The 23,250-nt window shown below is 47.6% G+C and overlaps 1 protein-coding gene across 1 annotated transcript in view; it reads left to right on the forward strand.

Annotated features, from left to right (window-relative positions):
• Window positions 1-23,250, forward strand: part of LOC119928813 (coiled-coil domain-containing protein 33-like) — a 154,380-nt gene that overhangs the window by 53,245 nt on the left and 77,885 nt on the right. The window contains exon 3 of the mRNA XM_038747330.1: window positions 9,960-10,123. Within this exon, the coding sequence (XP_038603258.1) occupies window positions 9,960-10,123 (164 nt within the window). The remainder of the gene's footprint in view (window positions 1-9,959; window positions 10,124-23,250) is intronic.

Consider the following 23,250-nt stretch of genomic DNA (forward strand, 5'->3'; position numbering starts at 1 on the left):
TCCTTGCTCTACCAGTTGCCTGCTGTGTGACCTTGGGCAAGTCACTTAACTTCTCTGTGCCTGTTACCTCATCTGTAAAATGGAGATTAAGTCTGTGAGCCCCATTTAGGACAGGGATTGTGTGTACAACATGATTATCTTGTATCTACCCAAGCACTTAGTACACTTCCTGGCACATAGTAAGTGCTTAACAAGTAATAATAGTAAAAAAAAAACCCTGAGGCTACATCTCTTCACCTCAGGATTTCTTCAAGCCTGTAAAGATACATAGGAGACCCAGGCAGACACCTACCAAGCACATCTGAAAACTCCAGCCCTTGTTAGCTGGTGTTACAATTCCCTCAGCCATCTCTTAGAGTTGGTTAGTACCCAGCCAAGGAGTGCAGTGGGGGACCACATGAAGTATTCAACTTTAAGCTGAAAACCCAGTCCATGGAGGCAAATACCCTTGGAGAAAACTGGTGGTGGGGTTTAGGACCTGGGACTAACTGATCTGGGCTCAAATCTGGATTTGATTTTTGTGACTTAAGGAAAGTCACTTATCCTCAGTCCTTGTTTTGCCAGCTGTAAAGTGGGAAATAATGCTGCCTGCTCCACATGCTCCTCTTCCAGGGCTGGAAGGAATGTGCTTGAGACAGACTTGTCTGTGGCTAAATAACCTGGGAATTAGAGACCTGGGTTCCCTGTCCTCTGGTTCTTAGAGAGATACACTTCTAGAGGAGGATTGGGACAGGCAGCCTCCATTCAGACCAGGCAAATTCCTATGATGCCAGGACACTGGGTTTCTGAGATTAGGGCTTCTCTAGCCCTGCCGAGGGACATTATGGGGGATTTGAGGTGGGGTGAGAGGTAGAGGTAGAGGACCGACAAAGGCAGGGGAGAAGAAGGAGCAGGAGGCAGGGGGTCCATCCCCCAAGTCTGGCCAGCAAGGTCCCAGCTACTCCCCATGGTCTCCTGGAGCAGCCAAAGACAAGCAAAGGACATGGTGCAAAAGACTCTAACCCTAACCCACAGCTCCCTCCAACTACCACCTCATCATCACCCTTCTCCCCTTCCTGCCCAAACTCCTGGAATAGCTTAGGTACACCTAGAGCCATCACCCCTCCTCTGTGGGGGCAGGTCCAGAGGTGGAGCTCAGCATCTAAACAGGACCAGTGATTTCATGATCAGTCCACTGGCTAGCAGCAGGCAAATTTCAGACTCCCCTCTGGAGTACAACAGCCCTGGAGTGGGGGGATGAGATCCTCAGGACTGGGTAATAGAGAAGCAGCATGGCTCAGTGGAAACAGCACAGGCTTTGGAGTCAGAGGTAATGGGTTCAAATCCCTGCTCCACCAATTGTCAGCTGTGTGACTTTGGGCAAGTCACTTAACTTCTCTGGGCCTCAGTTCTCTCATCTGTAAAATGGGGATTAAGACTGAGCCCCACCCCCCCGTGGGACAACCTGATCACCTTGTAACCTCCCCAGTGCTTAGAACAGTGCTTTGCACATAGTAAGCTCTTAATAAATGTCATTATTATTATTATTAATGGCAGAGTGCCAGAGGGGGTGGGGATAAGATGAACTCCAGAGTCACCCTGAGGGCGGGACCTTATGGCAGGATTGCTTTTTCTTGAAGAGCCAAGTTGAACAGGCTACCAGACAGGGAAAGAGAGAGGTTTGGAGTGGTTCTACATCTGCTTCTTACTTTGGGGTTGGGGGAGAAGAGAGGGAGAGAGAGGGAGAGAGAGGGAGAGAGAGGGAGAGAGAGGGAGAGAGAGGGAGAGAGAGGGAGAGGGAGGGAGAGGGAGGGAGAGGGAGGGAGAGGGAGGGAGAGGGAGAGGGAGAGAATGAACAGGTGCTGGCCATGAGATGATTTCAGCTGAGGGAGGGGGAAAAGGACTGAAAGAAATATAGTATCTGCAACCTCTCTGGACTGGATCTCCATCTTCTTTTCTGGGGAATCTGGACCTCTAGATTCTAGGTACCTTGTGGGCAGGTAACATGTCTACCAACTTTGTTATACTCTACTTTCCAAAGCACTTAGTTCAGTGCTCTGCACACAGCAAGTATCCAGATATCACTGTTTGATTGACTGAACCCACAGCTCCCCCCAACTACTGCCCCATCCCCCTACTCCCCTTTCTGCATGAAATTCTGGAACTAATGAACATCTAGTGCTGTCACTCTAATCAATCAATCGTATTTATTGAGTGCTTACTGTGTGCAGAGCACTGTACTAAGCACTTGGGAAGTACAAGTTGGCAACATATAGAGACAGTCCCTACCCAACAGTGGGCTCACAGTCTAGAAGGGGGAGACAGAGAACAAAACAAAACATATTAACAAAATAAAATAAATAGAATAGATATGTACAAGTAAAATAGAGTAATAAATATGTACAAACATATATACATATATACAGGTGCTGTGGGGAAGGGAAGGAGGTAAGGTGGGAAGGATGGACAGGGGGAGGAGGGGGAGAGGAAGGAGGGGGCTCAGTCTGGGAAGGCCTCCTGGAGGAGGTGAGCTCTCGGTAGGGCCTTGAAGGGAGGAAGAGAGCTAGCTTGGCGGATGTGGGGAGGGAGGGCATTCCAGGCCAGGGGGATGACGTGGGCCGGGGGTCTACGGCAGAACAGGCGGGCTGGGCTGTAGAAGGAGAGAAGAGAGGTGAGGTAGGAGGGGGCGAGGTGATGGAGAGCCTTGAAGCCGAGGGTGAAGAGTTTCTGCCTGATGTGTAGGTTGATTGGTAGCCACTGGAGATTTTTGAGGAGGGGAGTAACATGCCCAGAGCGTTTCTGGACAAAGACAATCTGGGCGGCGGCATGAAGTATGGATTGAAGTGGGGAGAGACAAGAGGATGGGAGATCGGAGAGGAGGCTGATACATTAGTCCAGACGGGATAGGATGAGAGCTTGAACGAGCAGGGTAGCGGTTTGGATGGAGAGGAAAGGGCGGATCTTGGCAATGTTGTGGAGCTGAGACTGGCAGGTTTTGGTGATGGTTTGGATGTGAGGGGTGAACGAGACAGCGGAGTCGAGGATGACACCAAGGTTGCGGGCTTGTGAGACGGGAAGGATGGTAGTGCCATCAGCAGTGATGGGAAAGTCAGGGAGAGGGCTGGGTTTGGGAGGAAAGACAAGGAGTTCAGTCTTGGACATGTTGAGTTTTAGGTGGTGGGTAGACATCCAGATGGAGATGTCCTGAAGGCAGGAGGAGATGCGAGCCTGGAGGGAGTGGGAGAGAGCAGGGGCAGAGATGTAGATTTGGGTGTCATCAGCGTAGAGATGATAGTTGAAGCCATGGGAGCGAATGAGGTCACCAAGGGAGTGAGTGTAGATCGAGAACAGAAGGGGACCAAGAACTGAACCTTGAGGAACCTTCACAGCAAGGGGATGGGAGAGGGAGGAGGAGCCTGCAAAAGAGACTGAGAATGAATGACTGGAGAGATAAGAGGAGAACCAGGAGAGGACGGAGTCTGTGTGGCCAAGGTTGGATAGCGTGTTGAGGGTGCTCAATACTGCTCATACTTGCTACTTTGAGGGCGCTCAATAAATACGATTGATTGATTGATTGATTAGAGTGACAGCACTAGATATTCATGAGTTCCAGAATTTCATGCAGAAAGGGGAGTAGGGGGATGGGGAGGTAGTTGGGGGGAGCTGTGGGTTCAGTCAAACAGTGATATTTGAATACTTGCTGTGTGCAGAGCACAGCTAACTATACATCAATTCTATTCTTGACCGACTGCAAACAGGTTTGTACCCCCTTCTCTCTACAGGAGTCACATTCTCTAAAGTCACCCAAGTAACCTCACACAAATCCACTGGGCTCTACTCTCCCCATAATCCTCCTTGCCATGCATATTCAGTTGTACATTTCTTTTTGTTTTTCTGATATTTCATTCTGACATATTCATCCTACTACCAGTTTTACCATTGTTCTGCAGTGCGGCTTAGTGGATAGAACACAGGCCTGGGAGTCAAAAGGACCTCAATTCTAATCCTAGCTTCACCACATATCTGCAGTGTGACTTTTGGCAAGTCACTTAACTTCTTTAGGCCTCAGTTACCTCATCTGTAAAATGGGGATTAAGAGTGTGAGCCCTATGTGGGACATGGGCTGTGCCCAACCTGATTACTGTGTATCTACCCTAGCACTTAGATCAGTGCCTGGCACTTAGTAAGCACTTAACAAATACCATAAACCACTATCTGTAATTATTTTTCTCTCTCCCCTCCATTAGACTGAAAGTGCCTTTTGGGCAGGGATCATGTGTTTCATTTTTGCTTTATTTTCCAAACACTTAGTACAGTTCTTTGATTCATTAAGCCCTAAGTGATTATTGATTGACTGATTAAGTGATTCTGACAGAGATGGCCTGACCTATCCAGGGTCACTGATCTGCCAAGTTTGTCTGCTCCCACCATGGAATTCCCTGAGATGAACTCACACCACTTTCCCGCAGAATCAGTAGGCTTGAGTAGAGGTGAGTTTGACAAAAGGGTGTGTGTGTGACATCAATCTGATTTCTAGATGGGAAATGGGGGACACCCGAGAGGGATCAATTGTATTTATGGAGTGCTTACTGTATGCAGAGCACTGTACTAAGAACTCGGGAGAGTACAGTAAGACAGAGTTGGTAGATGTTTCCTGCCCACAACAGGCTTACCATCCAAAGGGGTCCTAACAGCTCCCAGTACCAGGCCGATCCCCCCACACAACTCCATGACTCAAACACACACATTGTCAGTCAGTCAGTCAATTGTATTTATTGAGTGCTTACTGGGTGCAGAGCACTGTACTAAGCACTTGGGAGGGCACAGAGCAGCCATCTCTTCCCTGGGCATGGGCAACATCTGCCTCATAGTCTGAGGTCACAGCCTCATTGTTTGCAACTCTTCCTCTTTATATTTCAGACCATCCCTTGCTCCTTGCTGGACTCCCCCATATCACCAGCATCCTCCGGGGAGACAGGGGTCCCTGGGGAGGAGGAGGGAGTGCAGTCCCCATCTTTGGTCCTTGCTATTTCCCTGAGGTCAGGAGCATCTCCCGGAGGCTGGGGGAAGGACAGAGAGTCACCCCCAGCTTTGCTCCTTGCTGGACTCCCCCTCATCATGAGCATCCCCCGGGGAAACAGGGGTCCCTGGGCGGGGGGGGGGGGGGTGCAGCCCCCAGCTTTGCCCCTTGCTACTTTCCCTGAGGTCACGAGCTACCCTCTGGGGGCTGGGGGAAGGTCAGGGAGCAATGAATTGTACTTTCCAAGCACTTAGTACAGTGCCCTGCACACAGTAAGTGCTCAATAAATACAAATGACTGAATGAAGCCCCAGCTTTGCCCTTTGCTAGACTCCCCCATGTCACAAGCATCCCCCAGGGAGACAGGGGTCCCAGGGGAGGACAGGGTGCAGCCCCCAGTTTTGCCCCTTGCTACTTTCCCCGAGGTCATGAGCATCCCCTGGGGGCCTGGGGAAGGGCAGGGAGTCACCCCCAGTTTTGCTCCTTACTAGACTCCTCCACATTATGAGAATCCCCTGAGGAGACAGGGGTCCCTGGGGAGGGGGATGAGGTGCAGCCCCCAACCTTGCTCCTTGTTACTTTCCCTGATATCATGAGCATCCATCCAGGGGCCGGCGGAAGAGCAGGGAGCAACAAATTATACTTTCCAAGCACTTAGTACAGTGCTCTGCACACAGTAAGTGCTCAATAAATACAATTGAATGAATGAATGACTATACTCAAATGAAATTGCTCCTAAAGTACAGTCATTCTGCTCTGCAAATAAGAATGTGAATTGACCACCCCAACAACATTTCACCATTCTGCCTTCCCTCCAGGAGGCAATCAGAGAGTAAAATCAAGCACAACAGCACTTCATCAACATTCCTTACCACTATGTCATCACCGGAGGCAGTGACTCTCTTCAAGACTGTGGAATTGACGATGACGATGATCCTGAAGCCTCCCAACTCTCTTGCTCCTAAGCTTTACTCAACCTATGCCAACATACTCATGGAGAACTGTTTGGGACCTGGTTGCCACTGGCTTTTACACTCCCAGCATGTGTGACAGGCTCCAAACTTCACTCCCCACTCTCTAGGGGGTGCCCTAAGCATGTTGGGTCCCTCCTCAAAGTAGTAGCCATTTCTCCTGCAGAATTCACTGTCTTGCTGTTCTTTTCTGCTGTCTGATCCGGTAGAGAGCATAGCAAGCCTGGCCTGGAGTATACCAGGCAGCACACAGCTGGGATCTTGGGAAATCAGCATATTTCTTTGTCAAGAGCAGAAGATATCTGGGGGGCTTAATGAGGGGAGGGGGGAGAGGAAAGCAGCTAACAAGAACACCTCCACCCACAAATACCAAGCGCTCTAGCACTCCAACTTGAGGTTCATCCCTCTATCTTATCACATCAGCTGGTGGGAATTAATGAGCTGGGGGAAGTGGGGGAGGGGCCTCCTTCTGCTTCCCTTCCCCCTGCAACAGATTGGTGTCTTGATTCCCATTGTCAGAATGAAATTCAAAACTTCACGTCTAGGCTTAGGGGAGGGTGAGAGGAAAGTTGGTGAAGAGGTGGGGGAAACTTGAATTTGAAGGCCTAAAGCCCTGTACTGTTCATTTGAACTCACATGTCCTTAATCTGGCATTAACTCACCCAGAAAGGAAGTGCTGTGGATTGAGAAAGTGAAAGAGTAAGTCCACCAGCTACTCCTGAAGCCTAGGGGCAGCACTGCCATCTGATTACCAAAGTATCGAGGCTACTACCTCCAAAGTCCTGACATCTACTTTGCACTGTGGTTTATATGATGCTGAAATACCCAGAAATCCTCTCCCTCCTCACCCTTCCCAACTGCTCTTCAAGCCCATCTGGAACAGCTGTTGGGTGGGCTCCACTCTGAGGGAATGGAGAAACTGCATGGTATAATCAATCAATTGTATTTATTGAGCATTTACTGTATGCAAAGCACTGTACTATGTACAATATAACAAAGTTGGTAGACAAAGTCCCTGCCCACAACAGGCATAAGTGTAGAGGGGGAGACAGACATTAATATAAATAAATAAATTACAGATATGTACACAAATGTTGTGGAGCTGAATTTGGGAGGTGAATAAAGGGAGCAAATCAGGGTGACACAGAAGAAAGTAGGAAAGGTGGAAATGAGAGCTTAATCAGGGAAAGCCTCTTGGAGGAGATGTGCTTTCAATTAGGCTAATAATAATAACAATAATATTGGCATTTATTAAGTGCTTACTATGTACAAAGCACTGTTCTAAGTGCTGAGGCAGTTACAAGGTGTTCAGGTTGTCCCACAGTGGGGTCACAGCCTTAATCCCCTTTTTACAGATGAGGTAACTGAGGCCCAGAGAAGTTAAGTGACTTACCCAAAGTCACACAGCTGACAATTGGCAGAGCCAGGATTAGAATCCATGACCTCTGACTCCAAAGCCTGGGCTCTTTCCACTGAACCACACTGCTTCGCTAATGGAAAGAGTGTGAGCCTTGGAGTCAGAGGATCTGTGTTCTAATCCCTTCTCTGTCACTTTTCTGCTGTGTGACCTTGGGCAAGCCACTGGACCTCTCTTTACCTCAGTTTCCTCATCTGTAAAATGGGGATAAATCCTACTTAGACTCTGAACCCCATGTAGGACAGAGATTATGTCCAATCTAATTATCCTGTATCTACCTCAACACTTAAAAATGTTTTTTAAGTACTTACTATGTGCTAGGCATTGTACTAACCACTAGAGTAGACACAAGCAAATCAGGTTGGACACAGTCCATGCCCCACTCAGGGCTCACAGTCTCAGTCCCCATTTTACCAGATGAGTCAATCATATTTTTTGAACATTAACTGTGTGCAGAGCACTGCACTAAGTGCTTGGGAGAGTACTATAAAACAATAAGCAGACACATTCCCTGCCCACAATGAGCTTAAAGACTAGAGTGGGAGATGGGCATTAATATAAATGAATAAATTACAGATATGTTCCTAAGTGCTGTGGGGCTCGGAAGGAGATAAATGAAAGGGGCAAGCAAGAGAAACGCAGAAGGGCCACTGAAGCACAGAGAAGTAAAGTGACTTGCCCAAGGTCACACAGTAGACAAGTGGCAGATCTGAGATTAGAACCTAGGTTCTCAGGCCTGTGCTCTTTCCACTAGGTCTGCTTTTCAATGCATGGCTTAGTGCTTGGCACACAGTAAGCACTTAAGTACCATAATACTAATAATAGTAATAACAATTATTATTATCTATTCTAGGATTCTAGGCACTGGGATAGATACAAGGTAATCAGGTTGGATATAGTCCCTGTTCCACATAGGGCTCATACTCTTAATCCCCATTTTACAGATGAGATAACTGAGACCCAGAGAAACGAAGTGATTTACCCAAGGTCACCCAGCAGCCATGTGGCAAAGCAGGGATCAGAACCCATGACCTTATGACTCCCAGGCTTATGCTCTATCCACTAATCCTCACTGCATCTCAATAAATAGTTGAAAAACATCAAGTGGCAATTTGACAAATGCTCAGTTATTTGAATGCCTGGATCCAAAAACTCTTGACAAATACAAGTCAAAATATTACACTCTGGAGTCTGACTTATTTGGGCTGATGGTCTACATGAGATAAATTCACTGCATAATTGCCATCTTTTCCTTTCACTTGTGCAACATAGAAGATCCAATTTAGAAACTCAGAGGTGGGTCCAGAGTAAGAACCCAGAAGTACCATCCCTGTCGACTCTTCAAATCCCAGACCTTACTTCATCCTATTAAAATTTTCTCTAAAACATCAGGCAGAATGACACATTAAATCCCACACTGCTAATGAGTAATTGACTACATGCTGCTTGTTAGCATAGACAGCTCAGAAGGGATTCATCTGTAAACGCTACTTAGTGACTCTCAAGATGAATTATTGCTACACGGTTTCACTTACCGTGTTACAGTAGAATCACATTTTTCCCCACTGAGATTTCTAAGCCCTCTCCAACCCAGGTCATTGTCCCAGCTTGGGCAGAAGTCCAGGGACCTACATGGTCGCCTATGGTCTTACTGGGAGACCACAAAGCCCAGAGAATGAAGAACTGTTCTGTAAGAAAAGGAATCTAGGACAAAAGCGTTCCATTCCTATCTCTGATGTCATTTTCCTGCTCTGTGCCTTTGTTTCATCCTAAGTAAAATGGAAGCTATTGCTTCCAACCCTCCCATTAGTGCCTTGCAAAAGCAAGGAGTTCTCTGAAGTGGACATCTGCAAAGATTCACGCTATGGCTATTTCCTGAATTGATCAAGGCAAAGGTAGAATGTTTGAGGGGAAAGAAATTGCTTTCTTCCTTTGTTCCTTTTGGGCTGGTGACATACATGAATTGGGGCTTTGGGATCAGAGGACAGGAGGGATTTAGAGTCGTGCTGAGAGTGTAGTAACTGTGGTAGCTGGCCCCAGTGCCAGTTCAGCAGAGGGCAGCTCATGGTGCCCCACCTTTGGAATCGTGATAGGGCAGCACCCAAATCCCTTTCTGCCAACCCTCTGAGCTGGTATGAGTGACAGCTGGAAGAAGAGGCCAGAAACAAATAGGGATGGATGGACAGAGAAGAACACAAGAGAGGATAGGTGAGAGTAGAGCAGTGGAGCCTAATGGAAAGAAGTGTGGGATTGCAAGTTGGTGGATATGGGACTCTGCCACTTGCTGCTTTGTAACCTTGGGCAAATCACATTTCCTCAACTGTAAAATGGGAATGAAATACTTATTCTCCCTTCCGCTTAGACTGTAAGTCTCATGTGGGATGGGGACTGTGTCCAACATGATTGTCTTGTATCTACCCCAGCACTTAGTACAGTGGTTGGCAATTATTAAGTGCTTAACAAATACCATTAGTAGTAAGAGGAGGAGAGTGAGGCAGCCAGTCATATTGGTTTACACAAACAGGGTGGAGAGGTTGAAGATTGAAAGCTTCCTTCTTGTTCAAACCTGGCAGGTTTCAGAAGCTTCTGGAGGCACCGAGGAATCAGCAGACGCCTCCTCGGAGATCAGCAGTCACCTGCCCCATACCAAAAAGGAGTTGATCGCTGTCATCTTACACGGAGCCACTAACCTGCCTTCTCTTCAGGACGGCTCTAAGCCCTGGCCCTATGTTATAGTGTGAGTACCGGGGTTGGGGTGGTAGGCTTGGATTGCTTTCTTGGCAATGATGGCTGCATCTAGGCTCTGAAGAGCATCAGACAGGCACCCAAATTGACACAAGAGTGACTGTAGTTGACAGGTGACCACACAGTCTTGCATCATTGGCAGGTTACCGCAGTCTGACATCATGGGAATTTCCCTGGCCTGCTTGGTGCCCTGCCAGAGGGTACCATTTCACATCTTTGTGCCAAATGGGGTCCTGGGCTATGTTGTGCTCACCTGCCCTTCCAGTCTACCTCCCTGCCTATTCTTCCCCTTCCCCCACCCTGTTTTCCCAATGCTCCACCAGGCCCCCAGCCCAAGCTCACCACACAGAGTCTGAAAGCCGGAGGGGTTCTTAAGCCTATTCCTTCCTCAAAGGGTTGAAAGCTAACAGGAAAACAAAAGAAATCAAATCTGACTAATCCAAAAGAAATTATGAAGAGGGGAAATGAGGGAAGCCTGGATTCTGAAGAGCAGCTTGCTGGCCCCAGGTGAGCAATGTTTCATCCTGGGCCAGTGACCAGTTGTGGAGTCTCTGGGCCCTCTCTCTGGGTGTAGGCCAGGGATTAGACTGCTAAAACACCCCTCCCTTTGTCTAAAATCTTCATTCCCCATTTGGTCTTCATACCCTACCTTCTCAGCACACAAATCGACAACACTGCCCTCTCCACAGAACTCACCTCCCTTGCTTCCTGTCCCTCTCCTTATCTCATACCACTAATGTCCAGCCCTGGATCACCTCCACAATATGCTTTCTCTCCTCTTGTGCTCCCTCTGTGGAACAATGCTGGCAGAAATCCAGATGCTAATCTGACCTTGTCCATCCTCAACTGCTTTAATACTGCCCTCTCCTCTGCCCGACAACATTATTTCTCCATCCTTATTCATTCTTGTTGTCCATGCCAGCTGCTTCAGATGTTAAACTCCCTATTCAAACCCCCTGTCCTCCAGCCTGGACCATCTCTTGCCCCCGATGACCTGACCATGTACTTCATTGATTAAACTGAAACAATTAGGTGTTATTTCCCTAAAATCTCCTCTGCTCCTCTCCAGCCCCTCTCTCCTTTCACTTTCCCATCCTTCCCTGTAGTGTCTCAAGGGAAGAGCTCCCTTCTCTTATCAAAATCTACCCCTTCTACCTGAACCTCCAACCCAATCCCTTCACACCTCATCAAAACACTTGCCTCCTCCCTACTTCCCACCATGCCCACCATCTTCAACAGTTCACCTTACAATGGTTTCTTCTCCATTGTTTTCAAACATGTACATGTATCCCCTATCCTAAAAAACCTCCCTTGACCCCACAGCTCCCTCCATTTGTTGTCCCATCTTCCTCCTGCCATTCTCTCTAAACTTCTTCCCTATAACTGCTGCTTCCACTTCCTCTCCTCCAATTCTCTCCTTGATCTCCTTCAATCTGACTTACAACACCTGCACACCAGTGAAACTGCCCTCTCTAAAATCACCAGTGACCTTCTTCTTGTCAAATCCAACAGCATCTACTCCATCCTAATCCTTCTAAACCCCTCAGCAGCCTTTAACACTGTGGACCATCCCCTTCTTGAGATATTAGCTAACCTTGGCCTCAGTGGCACTTACCTCTTCTGGTTCTCCTCATATCTCTCTTCCCACTCTCTCAGCCTCTCTTGCAGGCTTCTTCTCTACTGCCAACTCTCTAACTGTGGGAGAACCCCAAGGTTCATTTCTGAATATCCATCTATTCGCCATCTACACCCACTCCCTTGGAGAACTCATTCACTCCCATGGCTTCAACTACCACCTTTACGTGGTTGATTCAATTGCTTAGTATAGTGGTTTTGCACACAGTAAGTGCTCAATAAATATGATTGAATGAATGATTCCCAAATCTACATCTCCAGCCAGTTCTGACCTCTCTCCTTCTCTCCAGTCTTGCAGTTCCCCCTGCTTTCAGAGCATCTTTACTTGGATGTCCAGCTAACACCTCAAATTAAACATGGCCCAAACAGAACTTCTCATCTTTCTAACAAAAAACCCTATCCTCCCATGCTTTCCCCATCACTGTAGACAACATCACTATCCACCCTGTCTCCCAAGCCCCAAACCTTGGGATTCTCCTCTACTCATTTTTCTTATTAAACCCACATATTCATTCTGTAACTAAATCCTTTCAGTTTTGCCTTCATAGCATTGCTAAAATCTGTCCTGTCCTTTCCATTCAAACTACTACTAATGCTGATGAAAGCACTTACCATAAACCGCCTTGATTACTACATAAGCTTCCCTGCCTCCTGTCTTTTCTCACTTCAGTTCTTACTTCACTCTGCTGCCCAGATCATTTTTCTAAAAAAAAAAAAAGTCAGTCCATGTGTTCCTACTCCTCAAGGATCTCCAGTGGTTGCCCATCAACCTCTGCAACAAATAGATACTCCATACCATCAGCTTTAAGGTACTCAATCAGCTCTCTTCTCCCCAACTTCAAAGTCTTATTAAAAACACATCTCCTCCAAGAGGCCTTCCCCCACTTCCCCTCATCTCCTGACTCCTTACTCCCTCTCCCTTCTGTGCTTCCTATGTACTTGGAACTGTACCCTGTAAGTGCTTGATGTCCACCCCACACTCAGCCCCACAGCACTTATGTACACATCTCTAAGTTACTGCAATGCCTGTCTCCCTGTCTAGACTGTAAACTACTTGTGGACAGGGATGATATCTACCAACTCCATTGTATTACACTTTCCCAAGCATTTAATACAATGCTATACTACTACTAATAATAATGCCATTTATTAAGTGCTTACTATGTGCACAACACTGTTCTAAGCACTGGGGAGGTTACATGGTGATCAGGTTGTCCCACAGGGGGCTCATAGTCAATCCCCATTTTACAGATGAGGGAATTGAGGCACAGAGAGGTTAAGTGACTTGCCCAAAGTCACACAGCTGACAATTGGCAGAGCCAGGATTTGAACCCATGACCTCTGACTCCAAAGCCCGGGCTCATTCCACTGAGCCATGCTGCTTCTCTATGCACACAATAAGCTCTCAATAAATACCAGTGATTGATTGAATGACAGGGATTGGCTCCTCTTATGTGTACATTTGCATGGTGGCTGATATCCCTTACCCATTGCCTAAGCTTTAGCCCCTTAGCAAATTCAGGGTAATGCTGGGTTTGCTTAATGCTCTAAACCTCTGAAAGTCCTGGGACCGATTGGTGCTGCTTGTCTCCTGCCACCAAGGCCCATATGAAAGTCGTACATTGGGTTCATAAGAAATCCCTCAGTCTCTCCTGGCACTGCTTCCCTTTAACTCCCTAGAGCTGTTGTTCTTGGTAGATAGTCAGAGACCCAGGAAAGCAGTGGAACTGCTGGAGGTGATCACCTGTTTTCTATTTCCTGACTGGCTCTGGACACTAGCAGCTGCACTATTGCTGCTGCTCCTGCTTCCCCTTCTCCTTCACCTCCCAGTTTCTTTGTTCACTAATGAAATCCAAATGGCCTTCACTCTGGCCCTTCTTGTCTTGGCATCTCCCCAAGGCCCAGCCTTCCTTTTCCTTCCACAGTTGGCTTCTGACTTCCTTGGTGCCAGAAGTAGCAAGGAAATCAATCAGTTGATTAACCAACCTTATTTGTTGAGTGCTTACTGAAGCAAAGTAGCCTAGTACTCTTTCTACTTGGCAGTCAGAGGACCTGGGTTCTAATCCCAGCTCCACCACTTGCTGCTGTGTGACCTTGGACAATGCCTAACCTCACTGTGCTTCAGGTTCCTCATCTGGTAATGGGGACTAAATCCTACTTAGACTATGAGCCCCATGTGGCACGGGGGCTATGTTCAACCTGATTACCTTGTATCTATCCCAGCACTGAGTACAATGCTTATTCACTCAATCGTATTCATTGAGCACTTACTCTGTAAAGTACTGTACTAATTGCTTGGGAGTTTACAATATAATACATAGTGCTCAACAAATTCCACAATTATTATTATCACTGTGTGCAGAGCACTGTACAGAGTGCTTAGAAAAATACAACAGGGCTTACAGTCTAGCTGAGGAGACAGACATTAAGATCAATTAAGGATAGGTACATGAAGTCCTGTAGGGGTGAGAAAGGGGCAAAAATCCAAGTGTAAGGGTGATGCAGAAGGGACAGAGAGTAAGGGAAATAAGGGATTAATTGAGGAAGGCCTTTTGGAGGAAATGGGATTTTAATAAGTCTTAGAGAGTGGAGAGAGTGATGGTCTGTCAGATATGAAGGGGAGGGAGTTCCAAGCCAGGCTGCCTGCCCTGTTCTAACCTGGGCTCTGGGAGTCAATGGGACCTACTGTGGTGCTGAAGCTACCTGCACCTCTTCCTGACCCCCTGGGAATGGGCAGAGGCTGAAGGACATTTCCTGAGGCTGGAGGCAAAAAAGGTGACCAGCAGGGTCATTCCACTGGATGAAGCCCATCTTATTTTGCACAGTCAACAATAGTAGAACTGGATTGAATTTTCCATCTAATTTACAGGAAGGGAGACTGAGGCACAAAGTAGGGAAGTGACTTACCCAAGGTCACTGGGCTGAAATGAATTGGGTCCAGGCGATCATTTGCTTCTAGGGAATCATACTCAGTTTACCCCAACCAGTTGACTTAATCCAGCCTTGAAAATAAAGTACAAATACTAGCAACCACACATTTTACCAGCCTACCTTCTCTCTTATCAGGGACAAATGCTTATTTTCACGGCTGGTCTAGTCTCTTCTGCTAAGTTCTTAAAGTGACAGTCAGATGAAAATTCTCCCAGACTCTATAACTAGGCTGTCCATCCCCGACTCATCAGGGGTCTATGATCCAGGATGTGAATTGCCTAGGTCACTTGTTCCTCTACTTCCTTCTGTCAGCCTTTTCAAGCTTCACTTGCCAGAGAGGATCCTGAGGATACAAAAGGAGATAGAACTCCTTAACAGTCCATCTGGCTATTCAGGAGTAACTCTGGGGGGAGGATGAAACTGAAACTATTGGCTAAAATGTGGGAAGATTTAGGCTCAGCAAGCTTGTTGTCCTCAGAAAAAGTGTCAAAACCTAACTTAAACTTTTCTGCTTCTTGACAATTCAGTCCTTGCTATTTTCAAGGACTTGGTTCTTCACAATGTACAGGGTATGCTCAGTCTACAAAGCGGGCACCCAGTGGATGCCAGTGCAGGTAAATTTCTGGACCAGAGCTAAGGATTTATTCCTATCCTCCCAGTCCATTCACCCTGGGTCTGCCGGGACATCATCTCTTCTCCCCACCCTCCCAACTCCCCCGTCATCCAGTCCCAGCTGGATAAACATAACTGGCCTAGGGGAAAATAGTTGCTCCTGAGTAATAGACTCATATGCCTGAGCTGGTGCCCTGGTGGGGAAAGCAGCCAAAGGGAAAGAAGTTGTCAGTCAAGAACATCTGGTTCAGCCCTGCAACACAGCCTGGATTTAGTCTGCAGCTTCAGCTGCCCTAGAGCAGCCTGACATTAACACCAGGCTCCTGATAATCTAGCAGGATGCAATTTGATTTCCCAGGTGATGCTTGGGGACCACTTAGCAGGACTGCAGCAAATCCTTTCTATGGCAGAGCAGAAAAGCCCACTGTGATTTTTCCCCAGTGGCTGGAAACTCCTCTGCTCCTAGATCAGGAATTGTAACACCACCTAGTAAGCAAATCACACTTTTCTTCAACTGAGTTTATCATCTCCTCCACCCTCATTCACTCCTGTGCAGCCACCCCTCATTACCTGGGGTTAGGGGGTGGGGGAATAAACTGAGGCATAGAGAAGGGATGTGGCTTATCCAGTTGGAACCAGACAGTCATTTCCCAACTCATCATGGATACAAAGGGGAATGGAGCATCTGGGTTGCCTTGGTAATTGGTGCCATAAAGGCAAGGAGGGCCAGATGTCAGTGGTCCAACAGGTGGGGTACTTGTCTGCATGCCCCCAGTCATCCCAAAGAGTAAAGGGGTCCCCTCACCTCCTCCCCACATCCCTCTACATGGATGGGGCACAGAGATCCCAGGAAGGAGACATTACCCCTTTAGCCAGGACCTTGCTTTAATCTGCTGGAAGAGTAGGGCTATTTCCATAAACCAATTATCCCTAGATAATCTCCGGAGATTTAAACATCAATATCCTAAATGGTAACACAAGTGTATTTTATGACTGTTTCATCTCTCTTTACATTGCAACGTGGCTCCATCACTGTGTTGCCATGGGAACACCAGCCGGAGGGGAGCTGGGAAGGGCAGCGGGGAGGGGAGGAGAGGTGGGGTTGAGGGGCCGGGAATTATCAATGCAGGGCACATAAGTTTCTTCACGGTAACCATGGCAAGGAGCTCAAACTGAGAAGGGGAGTGCCGAGGGAGAGGAAAGAGCGACCTGGCCTCTTACAAGAAAGGCTGCATTCTCACCAGCACGAAAGCAGAGGGAGGTTGGTAGGCGGCAGTTGCATGGAACGATTGTAACCCATCTATAGGGCAGGTGGGTAGGATGGTTTGGTGTTCTCTTCCTCCCTTCAAAGCCCTACTGAGAGCTCATCTCCTCCAGGATGCCTTCCCAGACTGAGCCCCCTTTTTCCTCTCCTCCTCCCCATCCCCCTCTTCTGCCCTACCTCCTTCCCCTCCCCACAGCACTTGTATATATTTGTACAGATTTATTACTCTATTTATTTTACTTGTATATATTTACTATTCTATTTATTTTGTTAATGATGTGCATATAGCTATAATTCTACTTATTCTAATGATTTTGACACCTGTCTATATGTTTTGTTTTGCTGTCTGTCTCCTCCTTCTAGACTGTGAGCCCATTGTTGGGTAGGGACCATCTCTATATGATTCTGACTTGTACACCCCAAGTGCTTAGTACAGTGCTCTGCACACAGTAAGCACTCGATAAATACGATTGAATGAATGAATGAGTTGAATGAATGAATGCCTATTGCTGGTTTACTACTAGGTGAAGAGAACCCCTGGAAGGGAGACACCGAGAGGCTTTAAGATCACCCAGCAGGCAAGCTGGAGGCAGCCAAAGTCCCAGGTGCTGTGGTGGTGGGAGGTGACAATGAGACACAAACACAGCAGAACAGCAGGGTGACTGAGTGGGAGCACAAGCTGCTGCTGAGAATGGCTGAATGTGCCAGAGCAGGTAATACTTGATTCACTCCCTGCCCACAGGGCCAACTTGTGGCTGGCCAGCTTTCTGTTCTGGCTCCAACACCACCGGCACAGCCAGACCCACCTGGAGTGAAGAAACCCCCACCCAGATCCTGGCAGGGACAGACCAATTAGGTCAGGAGGACTTTCTGGTTGAGCAGAGCAGAGGTGATGAAAATAGGTTGGAGAGAGAAGGCAGGACCATAGCCCCTAGTCCCATCTTCCCTTCTAAGGTGGCCTGGTCTTATGGACTGGGAGCTAAACTGGTGTCCATCTTGTCCAAGTCATTGAGCCCCAGGGAAATTCTTTTGTAGCCAAAAATCTACCATTGGCTTCCTCATTGGCTCAGGACTTGAACTGATTATCCACTGGTTTTTAATAGTTATGGTATTTATTAAGCTCTTTGTATATGCCAAGCATGATGCTAAACCATTGGAGTAGATACAAGAAAATTAGCTCAGACACTCTCCCTGTCCCAAGTGGAGCTTACAGTCTAAGAGGAAGGGAGCGCTATCAATGCCTCTGCAAGCAAGACTTGGGTGGCAGCCAAGGTTGGGAGAGAGGGCAAGATATACCTACCTCACCGGGTCAAAGAAGACTTCTAACACTACCCAAAAGGGTCCAGCCTGTGTGACTGCTCTGCATGCCTAATAATAATAATAATGGTGGTATTTGTTAAGTGCTTACTATGTGCCACACACTGTACTAGAGCAGTGGTAGTTACAAGCTAATCAGGTTGGACATAGTCCCTGTCCCACATGGAGCTCGCATTCTTAATCCCCATTTTACAAATGAGGTAAAGGAGACAAAGAGAAGTGAAGTGACTTGCCCAGGGTCACACAGCAGACACGTAGCAGAGTTGGGATCAGAATGCAGGTCCTTCTGACTCCCGGGCCCATGCTATGTCCATTTGGCCATGCTACTTCCAGAGCCATCCAGAGCACGACAAAGGGTCTGCACATTAGGGCCTTCCAGTTCCCATTAACACTTGTCACTGTTCTAAGAGAGCTCCAGTACCTTTTCTTATTATGAGGGCTGGGGTAGGCAATAAGCCAGTTAGAGAATCAATCAATCAATCATCAATCAGTGCTATTTATTGAGCACTTACTGTGTTCAGAGCACTATGTTAAGCACTTGGGGGAGTACAATACAATAAGAGCTCTTGGGAAAGATAAGCCCACACAACTGAGGTGAAAAGCAGTGAGCTCGGAGATGCCCTGACCTCCCAGCCTGCTTGTGGTGTCCAGAACAGTGAAGGCAGGACTGAGAGGGATTTGAATGATCTCCATCTGTGTCTGGACACTCTTTGACAGATTGAGACCAAGGCTCTAAAGAACCAACATGACCTTCACCCCCCAGCCCAGACTGGTCTAGATAATGATGATGCTTATGAAATGTTCTATTCTTCTTAAGCACTGCTACAGATACAAGATAATCAGATAAGACACAGATCCTGTCATACACAGAGCTCACAGTCTAAGAGGGAGGAAGAAAAGATGAAGAAACAAAGAGAATAGAGAACTTGTCCAAGGACACACTGCAGGCAAGAGGTAGAAAAGCACTGGAACCCAAGTCTCCTGATTCCCAGGCCTCTGCTCTTCCACTACACCCCATACTGCTTCCCTACAGAGCTAGCTTCAATCCCTAGTGCATATAATAATAATAATAATAATAATAATAACAATAATAATAATAACAATAATAATACTTATTTTGTGTTGACTGTCTCCACCTTCTAGACTGTGAGTCTGTTGTTGCGTAGGGACCGTCTCTATATGTTGCTGATTTGTACTTCCCAAGCACTTAGTACAATGCTCTGCACACAGTAAGTGCTCAATAAATACGATTGAATGAATGAGTGAACGGATAATAATAATGTTGGTATTTTTTAAGCACTTACTAGGTACCAAGCACTGTTCTAAGCGCTGGGGTAAATACAAGGTAATCAGATTGTCCCACGTGGGGCTCACAGTCTTCATCCCCATTTTACAGATGAGGTAACTGAGGCCCAGGGAAGTGACTTGCCAAAAGTCACACAGCTAATAAGTGGCGGAGTTGGGATTTAAACCCATGACCTCTGACTCCCAAGCCTATGCTCTTGCCACTAAGTTATTCTGCTTCTCAGGCACACCTCTCCTGGTGTCTGATCCCATGCCACCAACCTCTGACACACTCACCCATTATAGTGGAACTCACCCACTCTTACCACTGAGAGCCATAGGCTAAGAATGGAGGCTTCAGTTTCATCTTTCCTGTTGCTTCATATCCCTGGGTGACCTTATACAAGCTCCTTCCCTTCCCTTCCCCTCCCCTTTCACCCTTTTTTCTTCCCTCATCACTTCCTTCCCTTTCCCTCCCTTTCTTTCCCTTCTCTTTTCTTCCCTTTCCTTCCTCTTCCTTCCCTTTCCTTTCCTTCACATGCTTCAGTTACCTTATTCCAGCCTATTGGAACTATAAATCCAAACTAAGTTTACCACTCAAGGAACAGGATGGTCTACTGAATAGGGTACCGGACGGAGAGTCATACGGAGAGTCATATGGTATGTCCTGCTCCCAGAGGAATGGTTCACTCTCTGGTTTTGTCAGGCTTCCTCCCTGGGCCCCAGGTTAGCTCATGACATTATGATGGCTGAAGATGGTGTCAGGCTCTCCAGGGGCCATTGACAGCCCAAGCCACCCCAAGCCTCTCCACTGCCCATGACTGTGGTCACGAATAGGATACTCTAGAGCTCACTGTTGGGTAGGGACTGTTTCTATATGTTGCCAACTTGCACTTCCTAAGCGCTTAGTACAGTGCTCTGCACACAGTAAGCGCTCAATAAATACGATTGAATGAATGAATGAATGTAGGACTTACTAATGGAGCATTTTGGAATTGAAACGTGAGTGTTAGTGAAATACGTGCTTTATTTTTCTCTTGAAACTTTAACATTAGAGCCAAAGCTGGCTCACTCAGAAATGCACTTTATCCTTTCTCTGCCCTCCCCTTCCCTCCCCTCCTCCAATGCATTCATTCTTTCTGATGATGGCTACTACAGACAGCAGACCTGCTGCTCTCTCCTCCAACCCCCAACACTGCCTCAGTAATCACCGGGTGGTTTAGAGCAACCTTGAGGTGCTGAAATCAGGTGGGTTCTCAGAAGAGATAACAATGGGGCCTTTTTCTTGAATAGGGGAAGGGAAGCATCCCCCACCTGCCCTCCAGCCCCCACAAAACTCGTGGGCCTCAGGGCAGATAATAGAGATTTCAAGGTTGTCCTTCTTTGAATGGAGTGTCCTGGGGCCTCCTGTTTTTAGAAAGAATCCTGATGCCTTGAAAGGCAGGGGCCTGTGAGGTTCTCTACATCAGAGAATAGGAGGGGTCAGGATGGCTGGGCCAAGGCAAAGATCAGCTTTCTGACACGCTCCTGATACCCTCTTCTTTCTCTGCACCAATCTGATGGTCCAGAAATTTCCTGAGCTTGAGAATCTTCGGGAAGCATGAAGGATTATGATAATAATAATGATTGCTGTATTTGTTCAGTGCTTACAAAGCGCTAGTCATGGGGGTAGGTATAAGGTAATCAAATAAAACACAGTCCCTGTGATGTATTCATTCATTCATTCAATCATATTTATTGAGCACTTACTGTGTGCAGAGCACTGTACTAAGCGCTTGGGAAGTACAAGTTGGCAACATATAGAGACAGTCCCTACCCAACAGTGGGCTCACAGTCTAGAAGGGGGAGACAGACAACAAAACAAAACATATTAACAAAATAAAATAAATAGAATAAACATGTACAAATAAAATAGAGTAATAAATACGTACAAACATATATACATATATACAGGTGCTGTGGGGAGGGGAAAGAGGCGGTGGGGATGGGGAGGGGGAGGAGGAGGAGAGGAAGGAGGGGACTCATTCTGAGAAGGCCTCCTGGAGGAGGTGAGCTCTCAGTAGGGCCTTGAAGGGAGGAAGAGAGCTAGCTTGGCGGATGTGTGGAGGGAGGGCATTCCAGGCCAGGGGGATGACGTGGGCTGGGGGGGTCGACGGTGGGACAGGCGAGAATGAGGCACGATGAGGAGATAAGCGGCAGAGGAGTGGAGGGTGTGGGCTGGGCTGTAGAAAGAGAGAAGGGAGGTGAGGTAGGAGGGGGTGAGGTGATGGAGTGCCTTGAAGCCGAGGGTGAGGAGTTTTTGCCTGATGCGTAGGTTGACTGGTAGCCACTGGAGATTTTCGAGGAGAGGAGTAACATGCCCAGAGTGTTTCTGGACAAAGACAATCTGGGCAGCGGCATGAAGTATTGATTGAACAGGGGAGAGACAGGAGGATGGAAGATCGGAGAGGAGACTGATACAGTAATCCAGACAGGATAGAATGAGAGCTTGAATGAACAGGGTAGCGGTTTGGATGGAGAGGAAAGGGCGGATCTTGGCAATGTTGCAGAGGTGAGACCGGCAGGTTTTGGTGATGGCTTGGATGTGAGGGGTGGACGAGAGAGCGGAGTCGAGGATGACACCAAGGTTGTGTGCTTGTGAGACGCGAAGGATGGTAGTGCCATTAACAGTGATGGGAAAGTCAGGGAGAGGGCAGGGTTTGGGAGGGAAGACAAGGAGTTCAGTCTTGGACATGTTGAGTTTTCGGTGGCAGGCAGACATCCAGATGGAGATGTCCTGAAGGCAGGAGGAGATTGATGATGATGACTACCAGGCCCATGCCCTAACCCCATGCAGCAGACAAATGGCAGCAAACCTTGTGACTACCAGGCCCATGCCCCGTCCCTATGCAGCAGAAACCTTGTGACTACCTTGTAGACCGTGAGCCCACTGTTGGGTAGGGACTGGCTCTATATGTTGCCAACTTGTACTTCCCAAATGCTTAGTACAGTGCTCTGCACACAGTAAGCGCTCAATAAATACGATTGATGATGATGACTCCCAGGCCTGTGCCCTAACCCCATGCAACAGACAAATGGCAGCAAAGCTTGTGACTACCAGGCCCATGCCCCGTCCCTATGCAGCAGAAACCTTGTGACTACCTTTTAGACTGTGAGCCCACTGTTGGGTAGGGACTGTCTCTGTATTTTGCCAACTTGTACTTCCCAAACGCTTAGTACAGTGCTCTGCACACAGTAAGCACTCAATAAATACGATTGATGATGATGACTCCCAGGCCCGTGCCCTAACCCCATGCAGCAGACAAATGGCAGCAAACCTTGTGACTACCAGGCTCATGCCCCATCCCTATGCAGCAGAAACCTTGTGACTACATTTTAGACTGTGAGCCCACTGTTGGGTAGGGACTGTCTCTATATGTTGCCAACTTGTACTTCCCAAACGCTTAGTACAGTGCTCTGCACACAGTAAGCGCTCAATAAATACGATTGATGATGATGACTCCCAGGCCTGTGCCCTAACCCCATGCAGCAGACAAATGGCAGCAAAGCTTGTGACTACCAGGCCCATGCCCCGTCCCTATGCAGCAGAAACCTTGTGACTACATTTTAGACTGTGAGCCCACTGTTGGGTAGGGACTGTCTCTATATGTTGCCAACTTGTACTTCCCAAACGCTTAGTACAGTGCTCTGCACACAGTAAGCGCTCAATAAATACGATTGATGATGATGACTCCCAGGCCTGTGCCCTAACCCCATGCAGCAGACAAATGGCAGCAAAGCTTGTGACTACCAGGCCCATGCCCCGTCCCTATGCAGCAGAAACCTTGTGACTACCTTTTAGATTGTGAGCCCACTATTGGGTAGGGACTGTCTCTATATGTTGCCAACTTGTACTTCCCAAGCGCTTAGTACAGTGCTCTGCACACAGTAAGCACTCAATAAATACGATTGATGATGATGCGAGCCTGGAGGGAGGAAGAGAGAGCAGGGGCAGAGATGTAGATTTGGGTGCCATCAGCGTAGAGATGATAGTTGAAGCCATGGGAGCGAATGAGTTCACCAAGGGAGTGCGTGTA

The sequence above is a fragment of the Tachyglossus aculeatus genome, chromosome 5 (assembly GCF_015852505.1).
Source record: "Tachyglossus aculeatus isolate mTacAcu1 chromosome 5, mTacAcu1.pri, whole genome shotgun sequence".
Lineage (NCBI taxonomy): Eukaryota > Metazoa > Chordata > Mammalia > Monotremata > Tachyglossidae > Tachyglossus > Tachyglossus aculeatus.